The sequence below is a fragment of the Poromitra crassiceps genome (genome assembly GCF_964638095.1).
Source record: "Poromitra crassiceps genome assembly, chromosome: 19".
Lineage (NCBI taxonomy): Eukaryota > Metazoa > Chordata > Actinopteri > Beryciformes > Melamphaidae > Poromitra > Poromitra crassiceps.
The window spans coordinates 13,566,352-13,588,703 of NC_139646.1; the positions used below are offsets into that span (position 1 = coordinate 13,566,352).

The following is a 22,352-nucleotide window of genomic DNA, read 5'->3' on the forward strand; positions in this document are numbered from 1 at the left end:
GTAGGCTATCCTTCTTTGCCTTGTATATTTACTTCATTTTGTTCAGATTTTTGTAAGTTGTATTTTTCTTTCCTTTTTATTCAATTGGCCAAATGTTTTTTTCTACTGTATATTCAAGAAAAAATAGCTCTGGTGTCGGAATAATAATATCGGTATCGGTAGATATACAAATTCAGGTATCGGAATCGGATCGGAACTAAAAAAATGTGGATCGGTGCATCCCTACTTTAAAGCACTGTTATTTAGTGTTTTTAACCTTAACATAACAGCTTTTTAATCATTTTGATGGTACATTGATTTATAGGGTGAATGGCGGCTCTATCATTCCCACACCGCGCTCCGAAGGCCTGTTCCTGCATTATGCATTTTTGATGTCTGCGTTGAAGTTGCCTGGAACTTTTAACTCCTGCAAAGCTTCCTTCAAATTAAAAGTTTTCCACTGACAAACTACCGGGATGATTTTATTGTGAAGTATGTAATGTGCTTGCTAGCTTGATTAGCGGCATGGCTAGCTACTTCTCTCACTGAAACAAGACACAAGAACATTTGGGGATATTTGGAGCATTTTTTTCTTTTTCCAGTGAACCAGTTTTAAACACTGCAGAAATGCAAAGTACAAGCAGAAACAGTCAAATAAGGCTGATATCTGAAGGTACAAACAGAGAAGTGTAGCATTTAGGTGGGGGCGCAGTTTCCCCAAATAGAAAAATAAACTACAGAATGGGGCTTTAAGTTCACATTCAAACACAGGGAAGAGGAAACCAAGGGAGGGATGGGGGGAGAGAGAGGGGGGGGGGGTGGAGAAGGAGAGCCAAGATGAGGGAATAATTCATTTATTGTGCACACACACACACACACACACACACACACACACACACACACACACACACACACACACACACACACCCTAAAGCACTTTCCTCCTCTCTGTCTCTCATGCACATTGTCTCACCTTACTTGTGAGGACCTTCCATTGACTACATTCACACCCCAGCCTCTAGCCTTCACCCTAATGACAGGATGCCTAACATTAACCCATACCTCGTGACCTACCATTTCTTACCAGGGTAAGTACAGAATGAATAGGCTATTCATTTTGAGGAAAAACATTGAACATTATCAGGCAATATTTGAAAAACAAAAAACAAAATGTTTCTGTCCTAAAATATTAACCATTTTATCAGCAAATGTCTTAAAATGACTCTTAACTTCAATACGAACCCCCATAATGTACTGTACTTAGAGATTTTGGAATGAACTAGAGATAGATAGAGATTAAATTCCAATTATGATCTCTATTTATCACTCCATTCTGTCTGCTGATTTTGGCATCCTGGGTGTCTTACTTGGTAAAGATGTATATTATGCCATAATAGGCTAATTGCAGTGTCCTGGGATTGAACCTGGCCCAGGACATTTGCAGCTGGTCTCCCCGAAGTCCCGAAGGGTTTCTCTCCAATCTTTCATTTCTCCCTCCACAACTGAAGGCAAAAACAGCCCAAATAATAAGCTATTGTGACAGCAGCACATGCTGTGTCATGTGGAGTGTGTCTGTATGTGTGACATGGCAAATTAGAAAGAGAGGGAGTGGCTTGCACTGTATGGAGTCATGTTTGTGACTAGTAGTAGTAACGGCCACGGCAGGCATTTTGAAATTTTTGAAATTTATATGTGCAACTTTGTTGAATTACAAAATACCATGCTGCTGCAACACAATAAATGCATTCATGTCTCAAATGGGCAGAGATTATAGAATTTGGAGACGGCTTACAGACATTCTAATATGGGATTGTGGCACATATTCAAACTTGTTCATTTTGGTGTTATTATCTCGTCTTTAAAAGAACATCTAGAGGTCAAAATGAGCTTACGGCCATTCTAGTATGGAGGCTGGAAACTCTCTCTCCCCCCTCTCTCTCTCTCTCTCTGTTTTCTCTCTATCTCCTTTACTGTCTGTTTTTATCCCCCCTTTTCTTCCCTCCTTGCCCCAGTTTTGTTGCCCTTCTCTATCCTCTACCCTGTCGTCTGACTAGAGGGAATTGCTCATGGGCACTCTTCCTCTTATCAGCTCTCTCCATTCCTCTCCTCTATTCCTCCTCCCCCTCTCCGTTGTGTATTTGACAGGCTGTTGATTTTTTCTTTTTTCTTATATATTTTTCTGTACTTCAGCCTCTGCCTCTCCCTTACAATGTCACCTCACCACAGGCAGTGGCAGTGCCAAATATCACTGTAATGCCACATAATGCTCAGAGCAGTGGTGAGCTGATACAGCTGTTGAGTCACTATGGGCAGCTCAAATCCAAACACAGCATAATGCTCTCAGCGGCCAGCCAGTAGCCCTGTCAGTGTTGCTTCTGCGTCTTGCATAGTGACTGCCAGTGAGTGAGAGGGGAGGGGTTCAGCATCCTGTTTAAGACTGACAGTGAGTGAGAGGGGAGGGGTTCAGCGTCCTGTTTAAGACTGCCAGTGAGTGAGAGGGGAGGGGTTCAGCATCCTGTTTAAGACTGCCAGTGAGTGAGAGGGGAGGGGTTCAGCGTCCTGTTTAAGACTGACAGTGAGTGAGAGGGGAGGGGTTCAGCATCCTGTTTAAGACTGCCAGTGAGTGAGAGGGGAGGGGTTCAGCGTCCTGTTTAAGACTGACAGTGAGTGAGAGGGGAGGGGTTCAGCGTCCTGTTTAAGACTGACAGTGAGTGAGAGGGGAGGGGTTCAGCGTCCTTTTTAAGACTGCCAGTGAGTGAGAGGGGAGGGGTTCAGTGTCCTGTTTAAGACTGACAGTGAGTGAGAGGGGAGGGGTTCAGCGTCCTGTTTAAGACTGCCAGTGAGTGAGAGGGGAGGGGTTCAGCGTCCTGTTTAAGACTGACAGTGAGTGAGAGGGGAGGGGTTCAGCATCCTGTTTAAGACTGACAGTGAGTGAGAGGGGAGGGGTTCAGCGTCCTGTTTAAGACTGACAGTGAGTGAGAGGGGAGGGGTTCAGCGTCCTGTTTAAGACTGACAGTGAGTGAGAGGGGAGGGGTTCAGCGTCCTGTTTAAGACTGACAGTGAGTGAGAGGGGAGGGGTTCACCGTCCTGTTTAAGACTGACACTAGTCGTGTTTCCATTACCCTCAGAAATGCGCAAAATCTAAATATCGCAATAGAAATTGGGTAATAGAAACACGTAAATTTCGGAAAACCTCCCAAATATCGCAAAAAGTTTTTGCGCTCTCATGAGGTGGTTTAGTAAGTTAGGTTTAAGTTCGGTAAGTAAGGTTCGATAAGCCGTGGCAAAACCTCAGCAGCAAGTGGAAAACTTTGAAGCAACTCTACCTAGCAGAAAGACGAGTGTTGTGCAAAAGCGGAGCCGGGGTAAATAGATAATGTTTAATGGCAGAAATCGGTTCATGGTGACAGCAGGCTGCCTGTGTGCGCACATTTGAGCGCCGAGATGAGGGGATGAAAAGCACACACCGTGCGGTGCTGCTGACTGAAGTGAATACAGTGACTGTGAGTAATACATTACACACGTTTCAGGTGCAATGTTATAATTATAATAGGCTACACGACATTCTGATTATTGCACCATATCAGCCTTTTCCCCCCTCCATCTAAATCGGACCAGTTGTATTAGGCTACCTTTTTTCCTCTGCCTGTCGCGCTCACTGCATTCACCGCAGCCAGCAACGTTGCCACTCATTTTCTTTTGAATTGATAATCATGCTCGTTTATATGCGTTGTAACTTCATGTGGTGATTTGCATTGACCATTGGTTGGATTTGAGCATGCAGGGGACGGGATATGGGGCAGATCCCCGTGCGTAATCACTGTGGCAGCTGCTGGTAACGGGGAATTGCGTTCAGGTGTGTGTGCCGTCAGACCAAACTCAACTTCAATGGAAACGCCTATAAGTCGCAATTGTACATTGTCGAAGTTGTAGAAATATCGCAATTATTTTGCGAAAAACTGTAATGGAAACACAGCTAGTGAGTGAGAGGGGAGGGGTTCAGTGTCCTGTTTAAGACTGACAGTAGCTCTATGACTGTGGATAGGATCACACTGTATTTTCCCTAATTGCCTACGTAAGGGAGCAGCAGATATCAGCCGGCTGTCTGCACTTAAGAGGCTGGTCAAGTGAAAGAACAGTGCGTTACTGTCTACTGCTCAGTGTGAGCGTCACTCTTTCACTTGATTACTGTGTCTCCTGCCTGGCTGCACGCACCACTCTGAGCTCGGCTCCTCTCCCCTGGCCATTGTTCTGTCTAAGGTGATCATGTCAGCATGATCATTTCATCAGCCTGTGGAGTCCATGCGTTCTCTCGGCTAGCCAGCTGTTGGTCCAGAGTTGTTTGTGTGTGTGTGTGTGTGTGTGTGTGTGTATGTGTGTCTGCAGTGTGTGTGTGTGTGTGTGTGTGTGTGTGTGTGTGTGTGTGTGTGTGTGTGTGTGTGTGTGTCTGTCTGTCTGTCTAGTCTTTGTATGTGCCCTAAGTCATCTCCTCCCTCCTCCTTGTGAGACTCTGGAGCGATTGTGAAGTTTACTCTGTGTGTGTGATTCAAGATTCAAGATTCAAGATTTTTATTGTCACTCCGTAGTACAAGTATCACGTGTGAAATTCTTGTGCTGTAGACTCCGTTACAACATAGTGCAAAATAATATAATAATAAAACTCACCTCTCTCTCCCCCGTCTCTCCCTCCAGCTCCAGAGGAGTTTGTCTCCCTGGCAGAGATGCAGGATGCCTTGCTGAGGAACCTTTTCAGAGGATACCAGAAGTGGGTGCGGCCTGTCCAGCACGCCAACGATACCATCACTGTACGCTTCGGACTCAAAATCTCACAGCTGGTCGATGTGGTGAGCACACAACACACAGAGGCCATTTACACCTGGCATTAGCATGCGCTTTCTGTCATCAGATTCAATCAGATTGTGCTTGACCACAATAGCCTGATTTTATTTACACCTGGAGTTAACATGCGTTTTTGGTGATCAGATTGCAATCTGATTGCAATCTGATCACCAAAAAAAAAGGTGTCCTCTCAATACGCATACAATTGCTGTCTGCAGATTGAGAGGACACATTGCATTTACACTTATGTTCAATCAGACACACCAGAGGCATATAGTATCTGTCCACCAAGTGTGGGTCTGAGGAGATATACAGGTGGGCAGATACTGTACAGTACAGGGAATTAGGTAGGGTGAGGAGAACATTGAGGAGGAATTAGAAATGGAGAAACAAATAATATGTCTGTAGGCTGGGGCAGGAGGTTGTTATTTAGTGTTAAGAGAAATGATACAAGGTAAGCAGGGCAGGAGAACAAAAAGTCGGCTTCTGAGCTGTTTGTTATGGGCGGTTAGCAGGACTGTTGTAAAGAGCATGTCGGGAGGACAGGAGTGTGATGAAGGGAGAGGAGGATGAGGGGCCAAGGGATTTAAATGGGCAGAGACAGGTAGAGATAGAGCACGAGGGATAGATAGACAGAGAGAGAGCATGAGGGATATATATATATATATAATATATATATGTGTGTGTGTGTGTGTGTGTGTGTGTGTGTGTGTGTGTGTGTGTGTGTGTGTGTGTGTGTGTGTGTGTGTGTGTGGAGAGAGAGAGAGGTAAAGAGAGGAAGGTAGTGAGAGGTTGAAAGTGGTCTTTCTCAGCAGTAGAGTAAGTAATGAGGCCATCAGGCTGAGCCTGATAGCATTCATTATTTACACTAGGACACACACACACACACACACACACACACACACATGCGCGCACACACACAAACACAGACACACAAGAACCCCCCCCCCCCCCCCACACACACACACACACACACACACACACACACACACATGCGCGCACACACACAAACACAGACACACAAGAACCCCCCCCCCCCCACACACACACACACACACAACCCAACAGAGGACCACATTGTGACTATTCAGCATTTTTTTATGTTCATACTCTTGTCATCTCAGCAATGCGGTACAGTAGGAGAGTGCCATCTTGTGGTCTTCTGACTCAACTACAGAAATGTTTTTCAGACCCCACCTTGGATCATTCCTTATTTGGTGGTGGGCATGCAATTAGTTTTGCCTGAGCGCCTTTTCAGGGCAGACAAAGACAAACAAAATATATCCCATAGATTTTGCCTCTACTTAAATTTGTACTTGCCTTCAACTTGAAACCTGCATTCGGTTCATTCATGCTGAAAACTGTTCTGACCTCTATGAATAGATGTACCTTTTGCTGCTCCTGCCCGCCACTCCTTCTATTCCCCATCCTCTTTCATTCCTCTCTCCATCACCTCCTCTCCATGACTGCTTTTACATGGACTTGAATGTCCCGGTTATGAGGCTTATCCTGGTTTTGATCATTTTCGTGATATGCCGTTTACATGCAACACAGAGAAAGCAGGTTATTCATATCCCTGTATACATGATAAGTAGCATCCCGGTTATTGATTACTGCATGCTATTTGCGCAAGCACCTGTGATCTTTACAAAACAATCCGGTATCATTATTATCATCATTCTTATTATTACAGACTTGAATAGGTCAGCATGTCAATGCTTTCTCCTATCTAAACTGCCAAGTCTCTTTGGAGTACTCCAGCTAGCATAACCATGTTTCTCAAAACCCCCAAGCTGTTTCAGTGTCCTTTCACTGTGGCAAGTAAGGCAAGCAATTAACCTAAAAAAAAGAAAAAAGAAAATCCTCTGTATGCTTATTTCCTCATGAAGTCATTTGTCTCAAGTTCGTCCTTTCCTCCTCACCTCCCCATACGCCTCTCTTATCATGCAATGACAGAAAGCACCAGTAAAATGTATAATTTTACAGTGAACATTGTCTATTCCCTTTCCTGCAGGATGAAAAGAACCAGGCAATGACTACTAATGTCTGGCTATGGCAGGTAAAGATGAGCACCACCCGTAACATTTGGGTTTCTGAATTGTGGATCACAGTTTTCAGAATTGTGAATCACTGAATTGTGCCCCCTTTTCTATGAGTGAATTGGCTATAATATGATAGAATACAGTGCACTCCAAAACAATGTAACACAATGTGATGAGATGCAATATGGTACTGCATATTGATGCAATGCGATACAATGTGACACATTATGGTACAATATGAAGTGCAGTGAGGCACTGTTCAGATAGAGCTCACAAACCCCACAAAACCACAATGAGTCTGTCTTCAAAATACAGATGATTTGTCCATGTCCATTATTGGTCTAATAAATAACATCAATCTCTCAGAAAATACACCAGTTTACACCAATGAACAAACTTGGGTTTGCCAAGCAATGAGGCATCATTAGTGTAACTCAATTTTGCCATTTGGGAGTAAAAAAAGAAGAAGAGCTTAGACTTAAATTTACGACTGCTTGTTTAAACATATCGATAAATAAAAATACTTTTGCTCACTTTGATTCTGATCAAAGATGCAAAGGCGTGGTCATGGGTAGGGCTGGGTATTGGTTCAAATTTCAAAAATTGATTAGATTCTGATTGACAAGGTTCCCGAATCGATTAATCCCGATTCGATTAGATTCCGATTCGATTAATTTCAATATCGATTTGGTTAGTGATACTAAAAGATGTTTTTGAGCTGTAACCTGAATTACATGACTGTCCAGTTATGTAACACAGGGGTTCCCAACCTTTTTTGCACCAAGGACCGGTAGATACATGGGGAAAAAAAGTTGCGGACCGGTTATCAATTTTAATGGTTTTAGTTACACATATATTTACTCACCAGGTGGTGACAAAGGGTAAATAACAGCCTTTTCATCTGTCAATAAAGACACTTTCACAATTATGCACAGTTATTTGATTTCAGCCTATATAATTTCTAAAAGTAGATATTAATGATCAAACATTTCCATTTATGTAGCCTACAGTATTTATGTTTTTGTTTCAACTACAAACATAAATAAACGTCAACTTGAAACTATGTTTCAACTACCACACACAGCCTATAATATTATAGCCTATGTTTATATATAAGAAAAAAAGAAAAATCGATCTCTGGACATATGAATCGATATCAAAGGATTAAAATAAAAATCGATTTAAAATCGGAGAATCGATTTTTTTTAACCCAGCCCTAGTCATGGGTATGGACAAGGCAACTAACCAACAAACTGGGGGAAGGGGAAAGCTACAGCATCCAATGAAATATAAATGTTTGCATTTAATTTTAGCAGCTAATAGCCGACCACTGTCCATTGTGCTGAAATGCGCTACTTTCACAGTGTTACTATATGATATACACACACACACACACACACACACACACACACACACACACACACACACACACACACACACACACACACACACACACACACACACACACAATGTGATAGCTGATTGAATAACATACCATGTAACGCCATTGTTTTTTAAAGGAGTGGGTTGATGTCAAGCTGAAGTGGAACCCCGATGAATATGGAGGGGTCACCTCCATCAGAGTGCCTTCAGAGTCGATATGGCTGCCTGACATTGTCCTGTATGAAAAGTGAGTTCTGCAGGCCCATCACATCACATCACATCACGTCACATCACGCATACCACTTACAGTATGCTGAGGTGGGGCTTAGTAACTTATTGTTCAAGATGTTCAAAACAGGCACAGTCAGGGAATTTCCACAATCAGCGACCTATATGTGGATGGCATATTTGCTTCTTTTAATGATTTGGTAAATATATATGACCTTCCAAAAGCCCACTTCTTCAGGTACCTGCAAGTTCGTGATTTTGTCCGCAAACATTTCTCAGGGTTTCCTGCCCTTCCTTCTACTTCTCCCATTGATTTGCTTTTACAACAAGATCCAATTCAAAAAGGTGTCATCATTACACGTTTATATAATGAGATATCCATGCTACAGTCCCCTGAACCCTTCGCATTATGTACAATTTGGTCACAGGACTTGGGAGAAGAATTAGATCATGAGACCTGGGAGGAGATTCTCTACAGAGTTCACCACTCTTATGTGCCAGACATGGGGTGTTGCAATGTAAGGTGGTCAATAGGGTGCACTGGTGTAAGTGTAAGCTGGCGAGGATTTTTCCTGACATTGATCCCACTTGTGATGAATGTCGGCAAGCTCCTGCAGATCTTTGTCATATGTTTTGGCTGTGTCCTTCTCTCTCTTCCTACTGGGAATCCGTTTTTGATACTTTATCTAAGGTCACTTCGGTACCCATTGAGCCATCCCCAATTGCTGCACTGTTTGGAGTCCTGCCAGCTGGGACTCCTCTGCCCAAATACTTCTTGGATTTTGTGGCTTTTCTAACTCTTCTAGCGAGGCGATCAATTCTAATGAATTGGAAGGGTCCCTATGCTCCCACTCACTCTCGGAGGGTGGGGGACGTGCTGCATTTTATGCAGCTGGAGAAAATCAAGCACACCCTACGAGGCTCCCTGCACAAGTACTATAAAATCTGCCAGCCTTTTTCAGAATATATAAATGGCATCCAAATTATCCCGCCAGCTCCGGACTGAAGAACCTTTGGTCCCTCTTGATCTAGTCTTGACCCCGACCTACAGTATCTGACCTCTGTATAAGCTACTTCTACTGACCTCTTTTTATCCTTAATTCTGTCTACCCCCCCCCCCTGTTGTTTATCTTATTTAATATTATTTATTTACTTTTTTCTCTGTATGGTATCCCCCCCCTCGTGGATATGTTGTTTTGCTGTAACTGTGAAGTTATGTGTGTTGTGTTGTGATGTACTGTACGTGTTTTGTTTGTGTAAACTTGAAAAATCCCATAAATAAATCATAAAAAAAACAAAATGTTCAAAACAAAATGTTGTTCTCTTGGACTGGACTGCTCTTTATACTTCTTTCCTTCCCGTCTTCTCTCCAGTGCGGACGGTCGCTTCGAGGGCTCCCTTATGACCAAAGCCATTGTGCGGTGGGACGGCACCATAACGTGGACCCCCCCTGCCAGCTACAAGTCCTCCTGCACCATGGACGTCACCTTCTTCCCCTTTGACCGGCAGAACTGCTCCATGAAGTTTGGCTCCTGGACCTATGATGGAAACATGGTGGACCTGGTCCTGACAGACCACTACGTGGACCGCAAGGACTTCTTCGACAACGGCGAGTGGCAGATCCTCAACGCCACGGGAGGAAAGGGGAGCAGGAGGGACGGGGTGTACTGGTACCCCTTTGTCACGTACTCCTTCATCCTCAAGAGGTTGCCTTTGTTCTACACACTCTTCCTCATCATCCCCTGCCTGGGCCTGTCCTTTCTCACCGTGCTGGTGTTCTATCTGCCGTCAGACGAAGGCGAGAAGCTGTCCCTCTCCACCTCTGTGCTGGTGTCGCTCACTGTGTTCCTCCTGGTCATAGAGGAGATCATCCCTTCGTCCTCCAAGGTGCGTTGCCTCTCAGAGGGATCACGGCAAGGGCCTCTGTTCGACCCTAAGTTTCTGTTAGGGCTGAAAGATAGTGACAAAACAAATCTAATTGCGATAGTTTGAAGGAATATTGCAATTTAAACTGTGATTTTTCTTGTCATATTTTTCTTAGAACTTTAAAACTGTGTCGGTGATTTGCTGATTTTGAGTATGAAAGGTTGATGAAAGGTTTTCACCACCAATACTGTATAGGCTACTTGATTTATGGACCAAATTACCCAGAGCTAATACCTTGTTTAGAAATTCATTTTGGACACGTCTCTCTCTCTTAAGCTATTGTAGCCTCTGTGATTTTTTTATCGCAGCAGTTCACTTTGAATTTCAGATCTAGTTTCTATATGGTTGTATCTATACTCTACTTTACCCGAACTCTAATATTACCTCACAGAGACCTTAATTGACAAACACCATTCACATCCCAACTCCCCAGCAGTCGTTCTCTCATTCAACATGCATCCCTACTATTAACTCAATTCAGCAAGCTATTGACTTCAGATACTTTCAGTTCAACATAGAACTCCACAGTAAGTGCTGCACAAGTCAATGAGTGATTTCGATTATTTTAACTAAGTGCCAGAAATTGATCAAGACATTGTAACATGATCAATACTTTCTCAAGAGGCAGATGCTATTGAATTTTCACTTTTTTTCTTCTTTAATGAAACGCCTCTGTTGCTATATGAGGGAAACAGACAAATATCTGGAACAAGACAGTGAACAGTGTTTCTTCCCTGATTCAGAAACCATTTAATTTTTCCCTCCCAGGTGATACCGCTAATCGGGGAGTACCTGCTCTTCATCATGATTTTCGTCACGTTCTCCATCATCGTCACTGTCTTCGTTATCAACGTCCACCACCGCTCCTCGGCCACATACCACCCCATGGCTCCCTGGGTAAAGAGCCTCTTCCTCCAGAGACTGCCCAGGTTGCTGTGTATGAGGGGGCACACTGACAGGTTGGTAAATATAGAGACAGTACATACAGGACAGCTATTTATTGATTATGTATAGAGAAAAAAACCTTTATTTATTTATTCTGTTTTTTTTTCTGAGCAAACCCCGCCCCCTCCGTTTTTCTCCCCCAGAAACTGCAATATATACTTTTCCGTAGTTTCCAGTCATACCTTCTTTACAGAATAAAATAATTTAAATAATTAATTAATTTCTTCTTAGTTTCATATCATATCATATCATATCATATCATATCATATCATATCATATAATATCATATCTCCTGCTATGTTCCCATTATAATACCTCTCTTGGCCAGTCCTTTTTTCTCAGCAACTGAGCTGCAAAAGTTGTATCTCCCTCGCTGCTTTTTAAAGACGAACTTAACCCAAAAATGACTTTACTTGATTTTAGTTCACATACCTGGGTATTCAGTGCACCTATTTAATAATGTATGCAAAAAAAACACAAAAATCAAATTTATTTAGTTTGTCACACTTTTTCCACATCAAAAGTTCATTTTTCAGGATTTCATTCATAACTGTAATCTACAGCAGTGGTTCTCAAATGGGGGTCCGCGGACCCCCAGGGGTCCGTGGCACTTTGCCAGGGGGTCCGCGAAAAGTTTTCAGGTAAAAATTTTTTTTTTTTTTTTTTTTTTTTTAATTAACACATTGACTGCCAGCCGTTTTTTTTTTGCTGTAGGTAGCTTCTGCCAGGCCGTTTTTTGAGGATTCTGGCTCATTTTACAAGAGCCGAGGATTCTTTTCTGCTTGGAGTTTGTGAACACGAAGTTCACAAAAGTACTAATAGAATGTGTGCTTTCTCTGTCTAAAAGAGTTAGTTTGTAGAGTTAGTAGTTATGTATGTAGATATTAGCCGTTGAGTACAGCATGGTTTCAGCTGTCTGAGAGTGAAAGCTGAGATAATCGCAGTTTTGTGAAATTCAATCAAACAGGCAGAACAGTCACTTTAACCATTTATTTTTGGCATTAGTGAGAGATCAGACATCCAAACAATATAGTTCCGAACGCCCTCTCCTTCAACTCCTCCCTCCGTGGGCGTGTCTAGTGGCTTTCAGCCTGCGTTTGTCACAAGCGAGTGCTCTGCTGCAGCCTCCCTCCCTGGCAGCGAGTTTGAGCAGCCTCCCTCCCCGCCTACAGTATGAGAATGAGGCTCGTTCGTTTCTGGGTTTTCGGAATGCGTGCGATTCTGGCCTTTCTGCGGGCGTTTCAAAGTGTGTTTTACCCATAATATATTATGCAAATTTGCAATCCCCCGTGTGCTGCTGCTGGCGCGGCCCGAGAGCGGCGAGTCTGGTGACTGATGACTGTAAAATCGGCAAGCCATTTCCTCGAGAATGGAGGAAGCAGCCGCGGGAGGCGGCTGCTTTTGGTTGACTTTCTCTCTGTCGGGAGGGCACCGTCGCCACCTAGCTGGTCGGTAAAATACGGTAGATTATACACATTCTCTTCCTCCAATTCTGCTATAGGAGACGTAAAAGGGGTTGATCGATGTCCCACCGTCAAAAAAAAAAAATGTTTATGTAAGCCGAGATATCTCGTCCTTGGCACTTAACGGTTGGATCATGTAAGCCGAGATATCTCGTCCATGGCACTCAACGTGTTAAAAAAAAAATTATACATGTTACTTATTCCTTCTCAAACTACTTCCTACATGGTGCTAGTCTATCAAAATATCTTGGCTGTCATTGATTGTGTTGCATAGTGGTTTTCTGTACTGTTGACAAATTGTGATATTGCAAGTCGCTTTGGACAAAACAAAAGCATCTGCTAAATGACGTAATGTAAATGTAATGTAATAAAAAAAAAATATAGATATATATTTTTTTGCAAAATCTTCATAGTTCAACGAAAATAGTTTATGCTTTAAATCTAAAATGGTTCATGGATTACATTCTAATAACAAACCTATCAAATTAAAAGTCAAGCACATTACCGTGGAAACAATTAAGCTTAGCCCAAAATCACAAATCAGAATGAGGGGGTCCCCGGTATATTTTCTATCTTGTAAGGGGTCCTTGGCTGAAAAACATTTGAGAACCTCTGATCTACAGTATGGTGACGTCAGCCTGCATTATCAGATTTCTACCCCATTTCAACCAATCATATAACGACATGGCAGCTGTCAATCAATCTTCATTTCTGGAGCGCCAGAACATGCTGAATCACACTGGATTTGGAGGCAGAACACCCCATACAAGCGCCAGGATTGGCCAACGCCAACTCCAGCCACCAGAACTGTCAAATCAAATCATCGACAAACTATTGCCCGCCTCTCTACCCTGTTCCAGTCAAAGCAATTTGCTTTCAGTCTGATACTTCACACAACCCTCCCTGAGACCCGGTTCATGTGGACTTTAAGGACTTGCAGAGATTTGCATGCAACTGCATCCCAGCTCTTCAATTGCCCAATCATCTATCATCTAGTCTGTCTTTTTCTTCTTCTTTAACTGTTATTTATACAGAGGGATTGTCACTGAGAACAATGCTCTCTTTTTCAGGAGCACCCTGTTCACATTCACACCTTGAAGCTGCCCAGTACAACCATAGTCTGATCTGCTGGCCACTGAGCGGCTCCACTGGAGCGGTTGGGGTTAAGGGCCTTGCTCAAGGGCACCTCAGTGGTGGTAATGAGAGAGGGGCAAGTGCTGCCTGTCAATTTGCCTACCCAGATTTATCCTGCCAGTCCCAGGGATTAAACCGATGACCTTCTGGTCACAAGCTGGCTTCTCTAACCTTTAGGCCACCACTGCCCCTTTATGACTTGTAACTTTAGCTGCCTGTTTGTTTGGGGTGGGGTTTCATTACTTCCTACTTCCCATATCGTGTTGGCTCTTCTCTGCTGCAGTAATGTATGTATTTCATATTTGGGATTGTTTTGGTAACACTTTATAATAATGTTATATAAGCCATTTAGAACCAAGAATTAAACATTGCAAAGATGCGATATGGCATCTTTGAGATGATGGTTGCGCCCATCGACAAGACTTCATTTGGATTCAACTTTGACCCCATCGCTGGCTCAAGAAAGTACTGCTAGCTCTTGTTTTTCTACCTCCATGTCTTGAGAGAAAATGAAAATGAAGCAAATTAAATTAAACTGCGCCTCTGCGATGCGGTCTCCTATCGCCTAGTATTTATACTTTCTATGATAGCTTTTGCAGCTTTAAAAGGTACCCTATTAGTATAGAGACAGTCTGCATGTCTGAGAACGCCCATACAGGCTCTAGGAACGCCCACAATAGACGCTGGGTTAGCCTGGGGGCGGGGTCAGGGTGGGGTAAATTCCCCCGTTCTATCCATTCAGCAAAGTTAGAATTTAGCTGATAGCCCAGCCCAGGCAGACACAATCGGGGATTTAACCAGAACCACCGCAGTAAACGCACATCTGAGCAGACGTCTTGTGTTCTGCTCTAGAACCCCCAAACATGTAGTTTAGAGCCGCAGTACCGTCTTTTGGTGAGTCAGCCCATGAGATATATCGGCGGTTTTACCCCACTCGCACGCCAGCCGTTTAACATTTTGTGGGCGTTCCCAGACATGCGGACTGTCTCTATTGCCTGCCCCTCTGTACAGAAGGAGCATGCAGGTGTCTGTGAAATGATCTTGAGATGTTTGCGTTCCCTGAATACACAAGAAAAACAGAATGTGCATCATTTATAGATACCACTACCCAGAGATTGAGATGCGTAGCCCAGAGCTGAAGCCCCACGGAGGTCTGGGCAGGAGGGGGGTGCCTGGCCAGCAGAGGGGACCCATGGGAGGAAAGGAGGATGAGAACCATGCCTGGCTGGCCATGCTGGAGAAAGCCACCAACTCTGTGCGTTACATCAGCCGACACATCAAAAAGGAGCACTTCATTCGAGAGGTAGGGGGAAGGCCTTATGATGATGATGAGAAAGGAGGAAGTGGTTGGGTGTTGTACTGAATTCTCGTTGCATTCTCTTTCCTGTATATTCAATTAGGTATTCAGATTTTTTACATCTTCTTTTCTAGTTACATTTTCACTTTTTGTTTTCTGCCATTCTCTCAAGCTTCTTTCAAGATGCCAGAACACTTCTCTGTGCATGTGCTGATGAGAGATGTTTTTACTTGTCACATTGAGGATAACAGTTTCACAACCGCCCCCCCCCCCCCCCCCCCCTCTCTCTCTCTCTCTCTCTATCTCTTTTAGGTAGTTCAGGACTGGAAGTTTGTGGCTCAGGTGTTGGACAGAATCTTCCTGTGGGCCTTCCTCACAGTGTCAGTATTGGGAACCATCCTCATCTTCACTCCCGCCCTGCACCTGTACTTCAGCACACCACCGTACAGAACTGGCGACTGACACACGCACACACACACACACACACACACACACACACACACACACACACACACACACACACACACACACACACGTCTTTGACTATGATTTATTGATATAGCTGAAGAATGATATATTTTTATCAAAAATACAAACACAAGCTAGCTCTCATTTTTCTTCTTACAACATGCACCGAGCACTGAAAACTGTAATGTTTTGGATGAAACATGTCGCTTATTGTAAGATAGGTGCACAGGAGTGCATATCAAGTGGAAGCAATAAGCAGCTTATAGTATGTCAGTATGGCATATGATTTGAATGTCCACATTGATATTTGTGATGATTTATGTATCATTGTAATGATACATGCATATGTTGTCAATGTATCCACTGAAGCAAGCCAGCATTATGCACAATATGAATCCATAATTAATCGGTTGCTTCACATGCACCATATTGTTTTTGTTGTATGTGCTGTAATGAAGATCATAATACAAATTCATTGATCTTAAAAAAAATCATTCTGGTAGTTTGTGATTTTGTGTTGTGATTTTTCTCAGGTGAATAATTTCATAATGATTTCCAAGGCAGTCAGTAGACGACCTTTTAGAGTAGAGTAGTAGACCAATAGAACTTTTTCACAGTTGCCAAAATTGTGCCTAAAAGGCAAGGTAAACACAGGTGCAACCAAATCATTAATTAGGACCCCAGCACTGGAACACCTAAATTGATTGGAAGTTGGAAACCCTAATTGATGTTTGGTTGCACCTGTGTTAATTCCTGCCTTTTAGACACGAAATGGATGCTTTGAAAAGGGCCTACTTGTTCGGATGTGCTTGTAGCTGCAATGTTACAGTATTGCCACTAGGTGGGAGCAAGGATTTTGTGTTTGTGGAGAAAAGCACAATTCAATTGAAATACTTTGTTTTGCCTGAAAAATGGCTTCACAGAAATACTGAAGAAAGATTTTGAAGAAAGAAACAACACATTTTGGAAATTGATACTTTACCAGTGACTCATATTATACTATGCCATATATGCACACCAGATAAAGAGAGTCTATCTGAATGAAATTAAACCTATTTAAAATATATATATACGGTATGTAATAACAAATATATATTTGTTATTTGAATTGGACATTGTTTCCTTTGCTTGACTATGGTACAATCATTTTGGATGCGTCCTTATTCACAGCAAGGCTAGGGAAGGCTACACGTATTTGCATCTAGAGAAGCAGTACAAATATTTACTGTTGGTCACTGAGCAGCTCCACTCAAGCTTCACTGACTTATGTCCTTTGCTGCAGGGCATAGTTACAGTATTACAAAGAGACGACAGCAACACATTCGCTTCCTCCACACACATTTCCCCCCAGCTGTCCGCCCACCTTCTGATTCTGGCTTGTCTAGCCTTATTTGGGTTTTTTTGTCAACCCACCTAAAAAGTGTTACAAGTTACAATGATGTCATAACAATTTCTGCTGTATTAAGTTCTGTGACTTAATGCAGTAAAATGGTTGACATCCTAAAGCAAAACCCTGCACATGAGTGGCGTGAGGTCAGCCTGTTCAAGTGCATGAGGACCTGCACTTGAACAGGCTGACCTCACTCCACTCTTCCATTATTGTGTGGAAGAGTGGAAGAGTGTGTGTGTGTGTGTGTGTGTGTGTGTGTGTGTGTGTGTGTGTGTGTGTGTGTGTGTGTGTGTGTGTGTGTGTGTGTGTGTGTGTGTGTGTGTGTGTGACTGCATGTCTATATACATCATGGTCATGAACAGATAACTGAAACCATGTATCACATCTTAAATGGTTGCCACGCATACAGAAGGCGTTACAGTACATTGTAGGCACGATAGAATAGTGGATTTGATATCAAAAGATCTCTATTTTCAGATCTTCCATTTCGCTTTATAAACATTCCACTGTGAAGCCGAGCATGTTCACTCTGTGTAGTGACAATATTCCAGCTAACACTCCTGATTGTTGTTGTTGTCAATGAAAATCGTAGAGAGGTGTTCGCTCTAGACTAGAGGTTGGGTGTACCTTTGACCACAGCCTCACACAGTGTGTGAGTATTCTTTTGCCTTTTGTCTTGTGAATTGACTTGGGATTTGTTGCTGTTGCTCCACTGGCAAGGAAGTGCAAAAGATGATTGCGGGAACACTCAGGGGAATTTCTCAGTATATGGGAAGACTCCATTTTCTGGTTCACATCTGTTATCGCTGCTGTGAATGAAGCTCATTTGGATGGAAAGGCGTAAAGTATTAGTATTTTCCACCAAGGTCAGGCTCCTTTCTTTGTTAATGAAGCAACTCACATCTGGGTGATCTCACAGAGCGGGTGGTGGTGGTGGTGGTGGTGGTGGTGGGTGAAAACAGAAAGGGAAACTCAGGGAAAATAATGAGCGATGTCCCGGATGTCCTGCCTATTGGCAGGTGATTGGAGAAATCCGCCATCCGCTCGTATTTCTCCAATCACCTGCATCAGTTCAAACTTCCTCCGGTAAGGGTCACCCCCCTACCCCCCCCCCCCCCCCCCTCCAACTTCCTTTGTTCATGTTCTGTGGGCGGGAATTACAAACTGTCTATGGTGCATTTGCAGAAGAGACAGTCTGTCTTGAGAGACTGTCAGTACCTTGGACAGCTCCCGGGCGTCTCTGCATCAGCAGTCTCTGCACTGCAGCTCGGCTGCCACCAGCACGCACGGACAGCCACTCTTGGCTGGTGACCGTGTCAGGCAGAGGGAGAGGCAGAGTGATGTGAGTGGAATAAGATACGGCCTGTCATGTCATTGGAGGGTACCATAACCTTCAGCAATTTTTCCGTTATCTTTTGAGTTCAACAGGAATTATGAAACCGTTTTGGTTGATGGTTAAACGCCTTTTTTGTAGTGCGTTTTGAAACCCACCACGGACTGCAACCCGTGCAAGGCATTGCTCTCTGTAATCAATATAGCAAATAGACCTACAGTGTAATCGTGTAGCCTACCTGCTACACAATTACATTTACAATATTTTAAACTAAAGAAAATTGCTAAAATGCGCTAGTACACATGTGTGTGTGTGTGTGTGTGTGTGTGTGTGTGTGTGTGTGTGTGTGTGTGTGTGTGTGTGTGTGTGAACTGAGTAATATTGACTGGTTTCCATTGTGTTCGTAAATCCACTCTGATGCTCTACACTGAAATGAGAGTGCGAAGGTACGGTACATTACAACGGCGCTCCCAATTTACGAACAGTCCAGTGTGCTCTCTGGGCGCTTGGATTTCGAACGCACCCCTAGTTTCCAATTGCAGAAAGTGTGTAGGCTATTGTCGTAGCAACAGGCAACTGGGCTTTTCATTTTCGGGATAACGAGCTGTCGGACAAATGGGCTGTTGGTCCAACGGGACATTCGTCAGACTAAGGGGGTGTCAGACCATTGACATGAAACCACGATGCCGGAGCAGAAGCAGCCAACTCAGTGGATGGGCAGATTCAAAGGTATGGACCCAGCCACACATAGGCTAGCCTACCACTAGAAATGGTGGAGACTGGAGACGCGCCATGGACACACTTATTTGGGGTGTGACCAAACTCATGCAGAAATTCGGCACTGCACTCTGTTGAGTCCCCAGCAGCGCTTGATATAAACCAATATTATGGGCGTGTTATGGGGAACTCATGGGAATATTATAGGCATATTAGGGTTTTTATGCACCTCGCTTCTCAATCTCATCCGATCACACAATGCAAACTGCTAAATATACAGTAGCCTACAACCCCCAACAAAGGAAACCAACCCAGGAGGTTCAGTTGTATGTAATCTTGCATATTGTAGCAATAAAAGTGATTCTGATTCCGAAGACTGTAATATTATTATTATTATTTTTCATTTTTTTTTTTGGCTTTAATTCACTTCTACAGTAATTCCATCCTGTCCTTCACATCTTTCACGCATGTTCACATAAAACCCTGTAACTTCCCGGGCCGTCAATCGAGTCATCAGCTGTTTGCACCAGCTGACCTCAACTAACCAATAGCATAGCGAGTGACACACACCTCCATTGTAAACCAACCATTGCTGCTGTCTTTTTAAATACTGTTTCTCTCTATCCAATTGAGCCTGCCATCACTCCTGTTGCTGTCATCACTCAGTCTTAGCAGATCGATCAGATTCATCAGCTTAATCAGTCTCAGAGTCTTCAGCCACCACCACCAGTGACTAGACCCCACGGGAATTCTCGCTATATATTGTCAATTAAAAATATTATTTTATGGGCTTCTGGGTAGTGTAGCGGCAGATTCCCTGCCAACACGGTCGGGCATCCATACAGGCACGATTAGCTGTGCATGTGGGTGGGAAGCTGGATTGGGGGCATACAGTATGTCCTGGTTGCTGCACTAATGCCTCCTCTGGCCGGTCAGGCCGCTTGCTCAGGGTGGAAGGGAACTGGTGGGAATAGCATGATCCTCCCACGTGACGTGCTACGTCCTACCAGTGAGGCTACCCCTGTCAGGTGAAAAGAAGCGGCTGGCAACTGCGCATGTGTCGGAGGAAGCATGATGCTAGTCTCGGCATCTCGCCAGATCGGCAGAGGGTGGAGCAGCGACCATGGCAGCCAATAGGGCAGCATGGGGATAAATTGTAAGTATAATTGACGAGAAAATCAGGAAAAAACAGAAAAATAATAATAATAATAAAAAGATTATTTTATTATTTATTCATTCATTAGTCTCTCCTGATTGAACCCTATGTGCCTCCTACACCATGATAGCATGTTTTTTTTAACCTACTGACAAGTGACAAGTTCTGTGGGCTAGCCATTTTAGATGCCACTAAATACATTTATTATTGCCGTAATCATGTAAACCTGGCCAAGGCTATTGCAGCAGAAAGACATTAAAGTTTTGTCATTAGCTGAATTCTTTCATTCTTTTCATGGCGTATGCAACCCAAGACAAGATACAACGGTGCAAGCTCCTATGGAGTGCATCTGCAAATCTCCATAAATCACATCATGTCCAAACTTAAGCAGAGATGATGTTTAGTGTATTTATGCATGGGCTTGAGGCTATTATGATAGCTAATGTGTGTGTAGGGGTGGGGGTTTCTCCTATTGTGGCTTGGGCTGAGGAGGACATAGCTCATCACTACCTCTTCCCAAAGGCGCTCAGATACACAACGTCCACTGGAACCACCTCACTTTGACTATAAACTGGAACTGGAGGGTCAGTCCTACACACACACACACACACACACACACACACACACGCGTGTGCATGCGCGTGCACGCACACACAGGGGCATACAAGCCAAAATTCAGAGAGGGCAACATTTGGCGGCCACAAAATTGTGTCAGCGTTTGACACCAGATTTAGAGGAATAGGCCTATATAATTTTAAATTAACATTAGATTAGACTGTTGTTGGCCCCCATATGTGTATCCATATTCAACATTTAGCATAATTGGGCTTTTAGCAGGTGCCCCTACGGCCTCTGTTCCATGCTGTTGCATGGCGTGTTCTAGCTTTAAATACTGAAATTTTCAGAAGTTTTCAGAAATTGACCAGCGTGACATCACAACAACAAATCACCGCAAAACACCCGGAACCGCAGCAGTTAACTAGTAGCCTATGAGTTGTGCCAAACAAACATATCTCAAAAACTATAGCCTACATGACGTTGCTTATATTTTTACATTCTGAGTGAGAGCAGAAGTAGCACAAGACTTTAGTGCTCATTGATTTCTCAATCCTGGTTGCTACTCCATCCTCTGCCGATCTGGGGAGAGCCGAGACTGGCTCCATGCTTCCTCCGAGACATGGGCAGTCAGCCAGCCGCTTCTTTTCACCTGACAGAGGAAGCTTCACCGGTAGGACATAGCACGTGGGAGGTTCACACTATTCCAACTAGTTCCCCTCCCTCTGAACAGGCGCCCTTAACGACCAGAGGAGGAACCACATTAGCAACCAGGATATTGCATGTTTTTGTGAAGGGGGTTCCTATATGAAGGAAACCCCCGGGAGGCACGGGGAGAACATGCAAACTCCACACAGAAAGGCCCTTTTTGCCGACCCCACCCGGGCGGTGGGCACTCGAGGACATGCGGACGGGCACGCATTCCTCCACGCATTCCTTCAGCGTTCATCTCGTCCCAGGTGGGAATCGAACCCACGACCTTCGAGCTGTGAGGCGATAGTGCTTACCACTGCACCACCATACCTCCCCAACAGTTATATCAATTTGGTCATTCAGTGGCGTTTTACTGCCATGTAACATAGCTAGCTAGCTGCTAATATTAGCCACAGTAGACGATTACATTACACATGATGCATTGGGCTCTTAAAGGGATATTTATCGATGAGATCTTTGCCAAGCTGGACCTGATTAGTGATTTGCTCCATTCGCCTGCAGCTTTGAAACATTACAGACGGGTGTCAAGCTGTCAGCAACAAGGCTGGGAGGATCACACCGGAAGAAGCACCCATAGGCATCATGGCAGCTAGAAATAAGGTGGATAAGGTCCAGGTTGTAAGAAAAACTGAATTCTCCTTTAAACCTCAGACTGACTATGACTTATAGGATGAATCAGCGTGATGTCACTTGCCACCCAGAAATGCGGAACCCCGCGGCAGTTAGGCTATGAGTTGTGCCAAACAAACTTTAATCTCAAAAACTATAGGCCTGCATCACACC

At 43.8% G+C, this 22,352-nt stretch overlaps 2 protein-coding genes across 2 annotated transcripts in view; both read left to right on the forward strand.

Annotated features, from left to right (window-relative positions):
- Nucleotides 1–15,698, forward strand: part of LOC310793905 (neuronal acetylcholine receptor subunit non-alpha-3) — a gene marked incomplete at both ends in the record, with an annotated part of 18,487 nt that extends 2,789 nt beyond the window's left edge. The window contains 7 exons of the mRNA XM_083655793.1: nt 4,672–4,823; nt 6,833–6,877; nt 8,381–8,490; nt 9,845–10,358; nt 11,166–11,356; nt 15,038–15,242; nt 15,549–15,698. Of these exons, the coding sequence (XP_083511919.1) occupies nt 4,672–4,823; nt 6,833–6,877; nt 8,381–8,490; nt 9,845–10,358; nt 11,166–11,356; nt 15,038–15,242; nt 15,549–15,698 (1,367 nt within the window). The remainder of the gene's footprint in view (nt 1–4,671; nt 4,824–6,832; nt 6,878–8,380; nt 8,491–9,844; nt 10,359–11,165; nt 11,357–15,037; nt 15,243–15,548) is intronic.
- A 3,412-nt stretch (nt 15,699–19,110) lies between these two features.
- Nucleotides 19,111–22,352, forward strand: part of chrna8 (cholinergic receptor, nicotinic, alpha 8) — a gene marked incomplete at both ends in the record, with an annotated part of 78,144 nt that continues 74,902 nt past the window's right edge. Inside the window, one exon of the mRNA XM_083655794.1 lies at nt 19,111–19,156. Within this exon, the coding sequence (XP_083511920.1) occupies nt 19,111–19,156 (46 nt within the window). The remainder of the gene's footprint in view (nt 19,157–22,352) is intronic.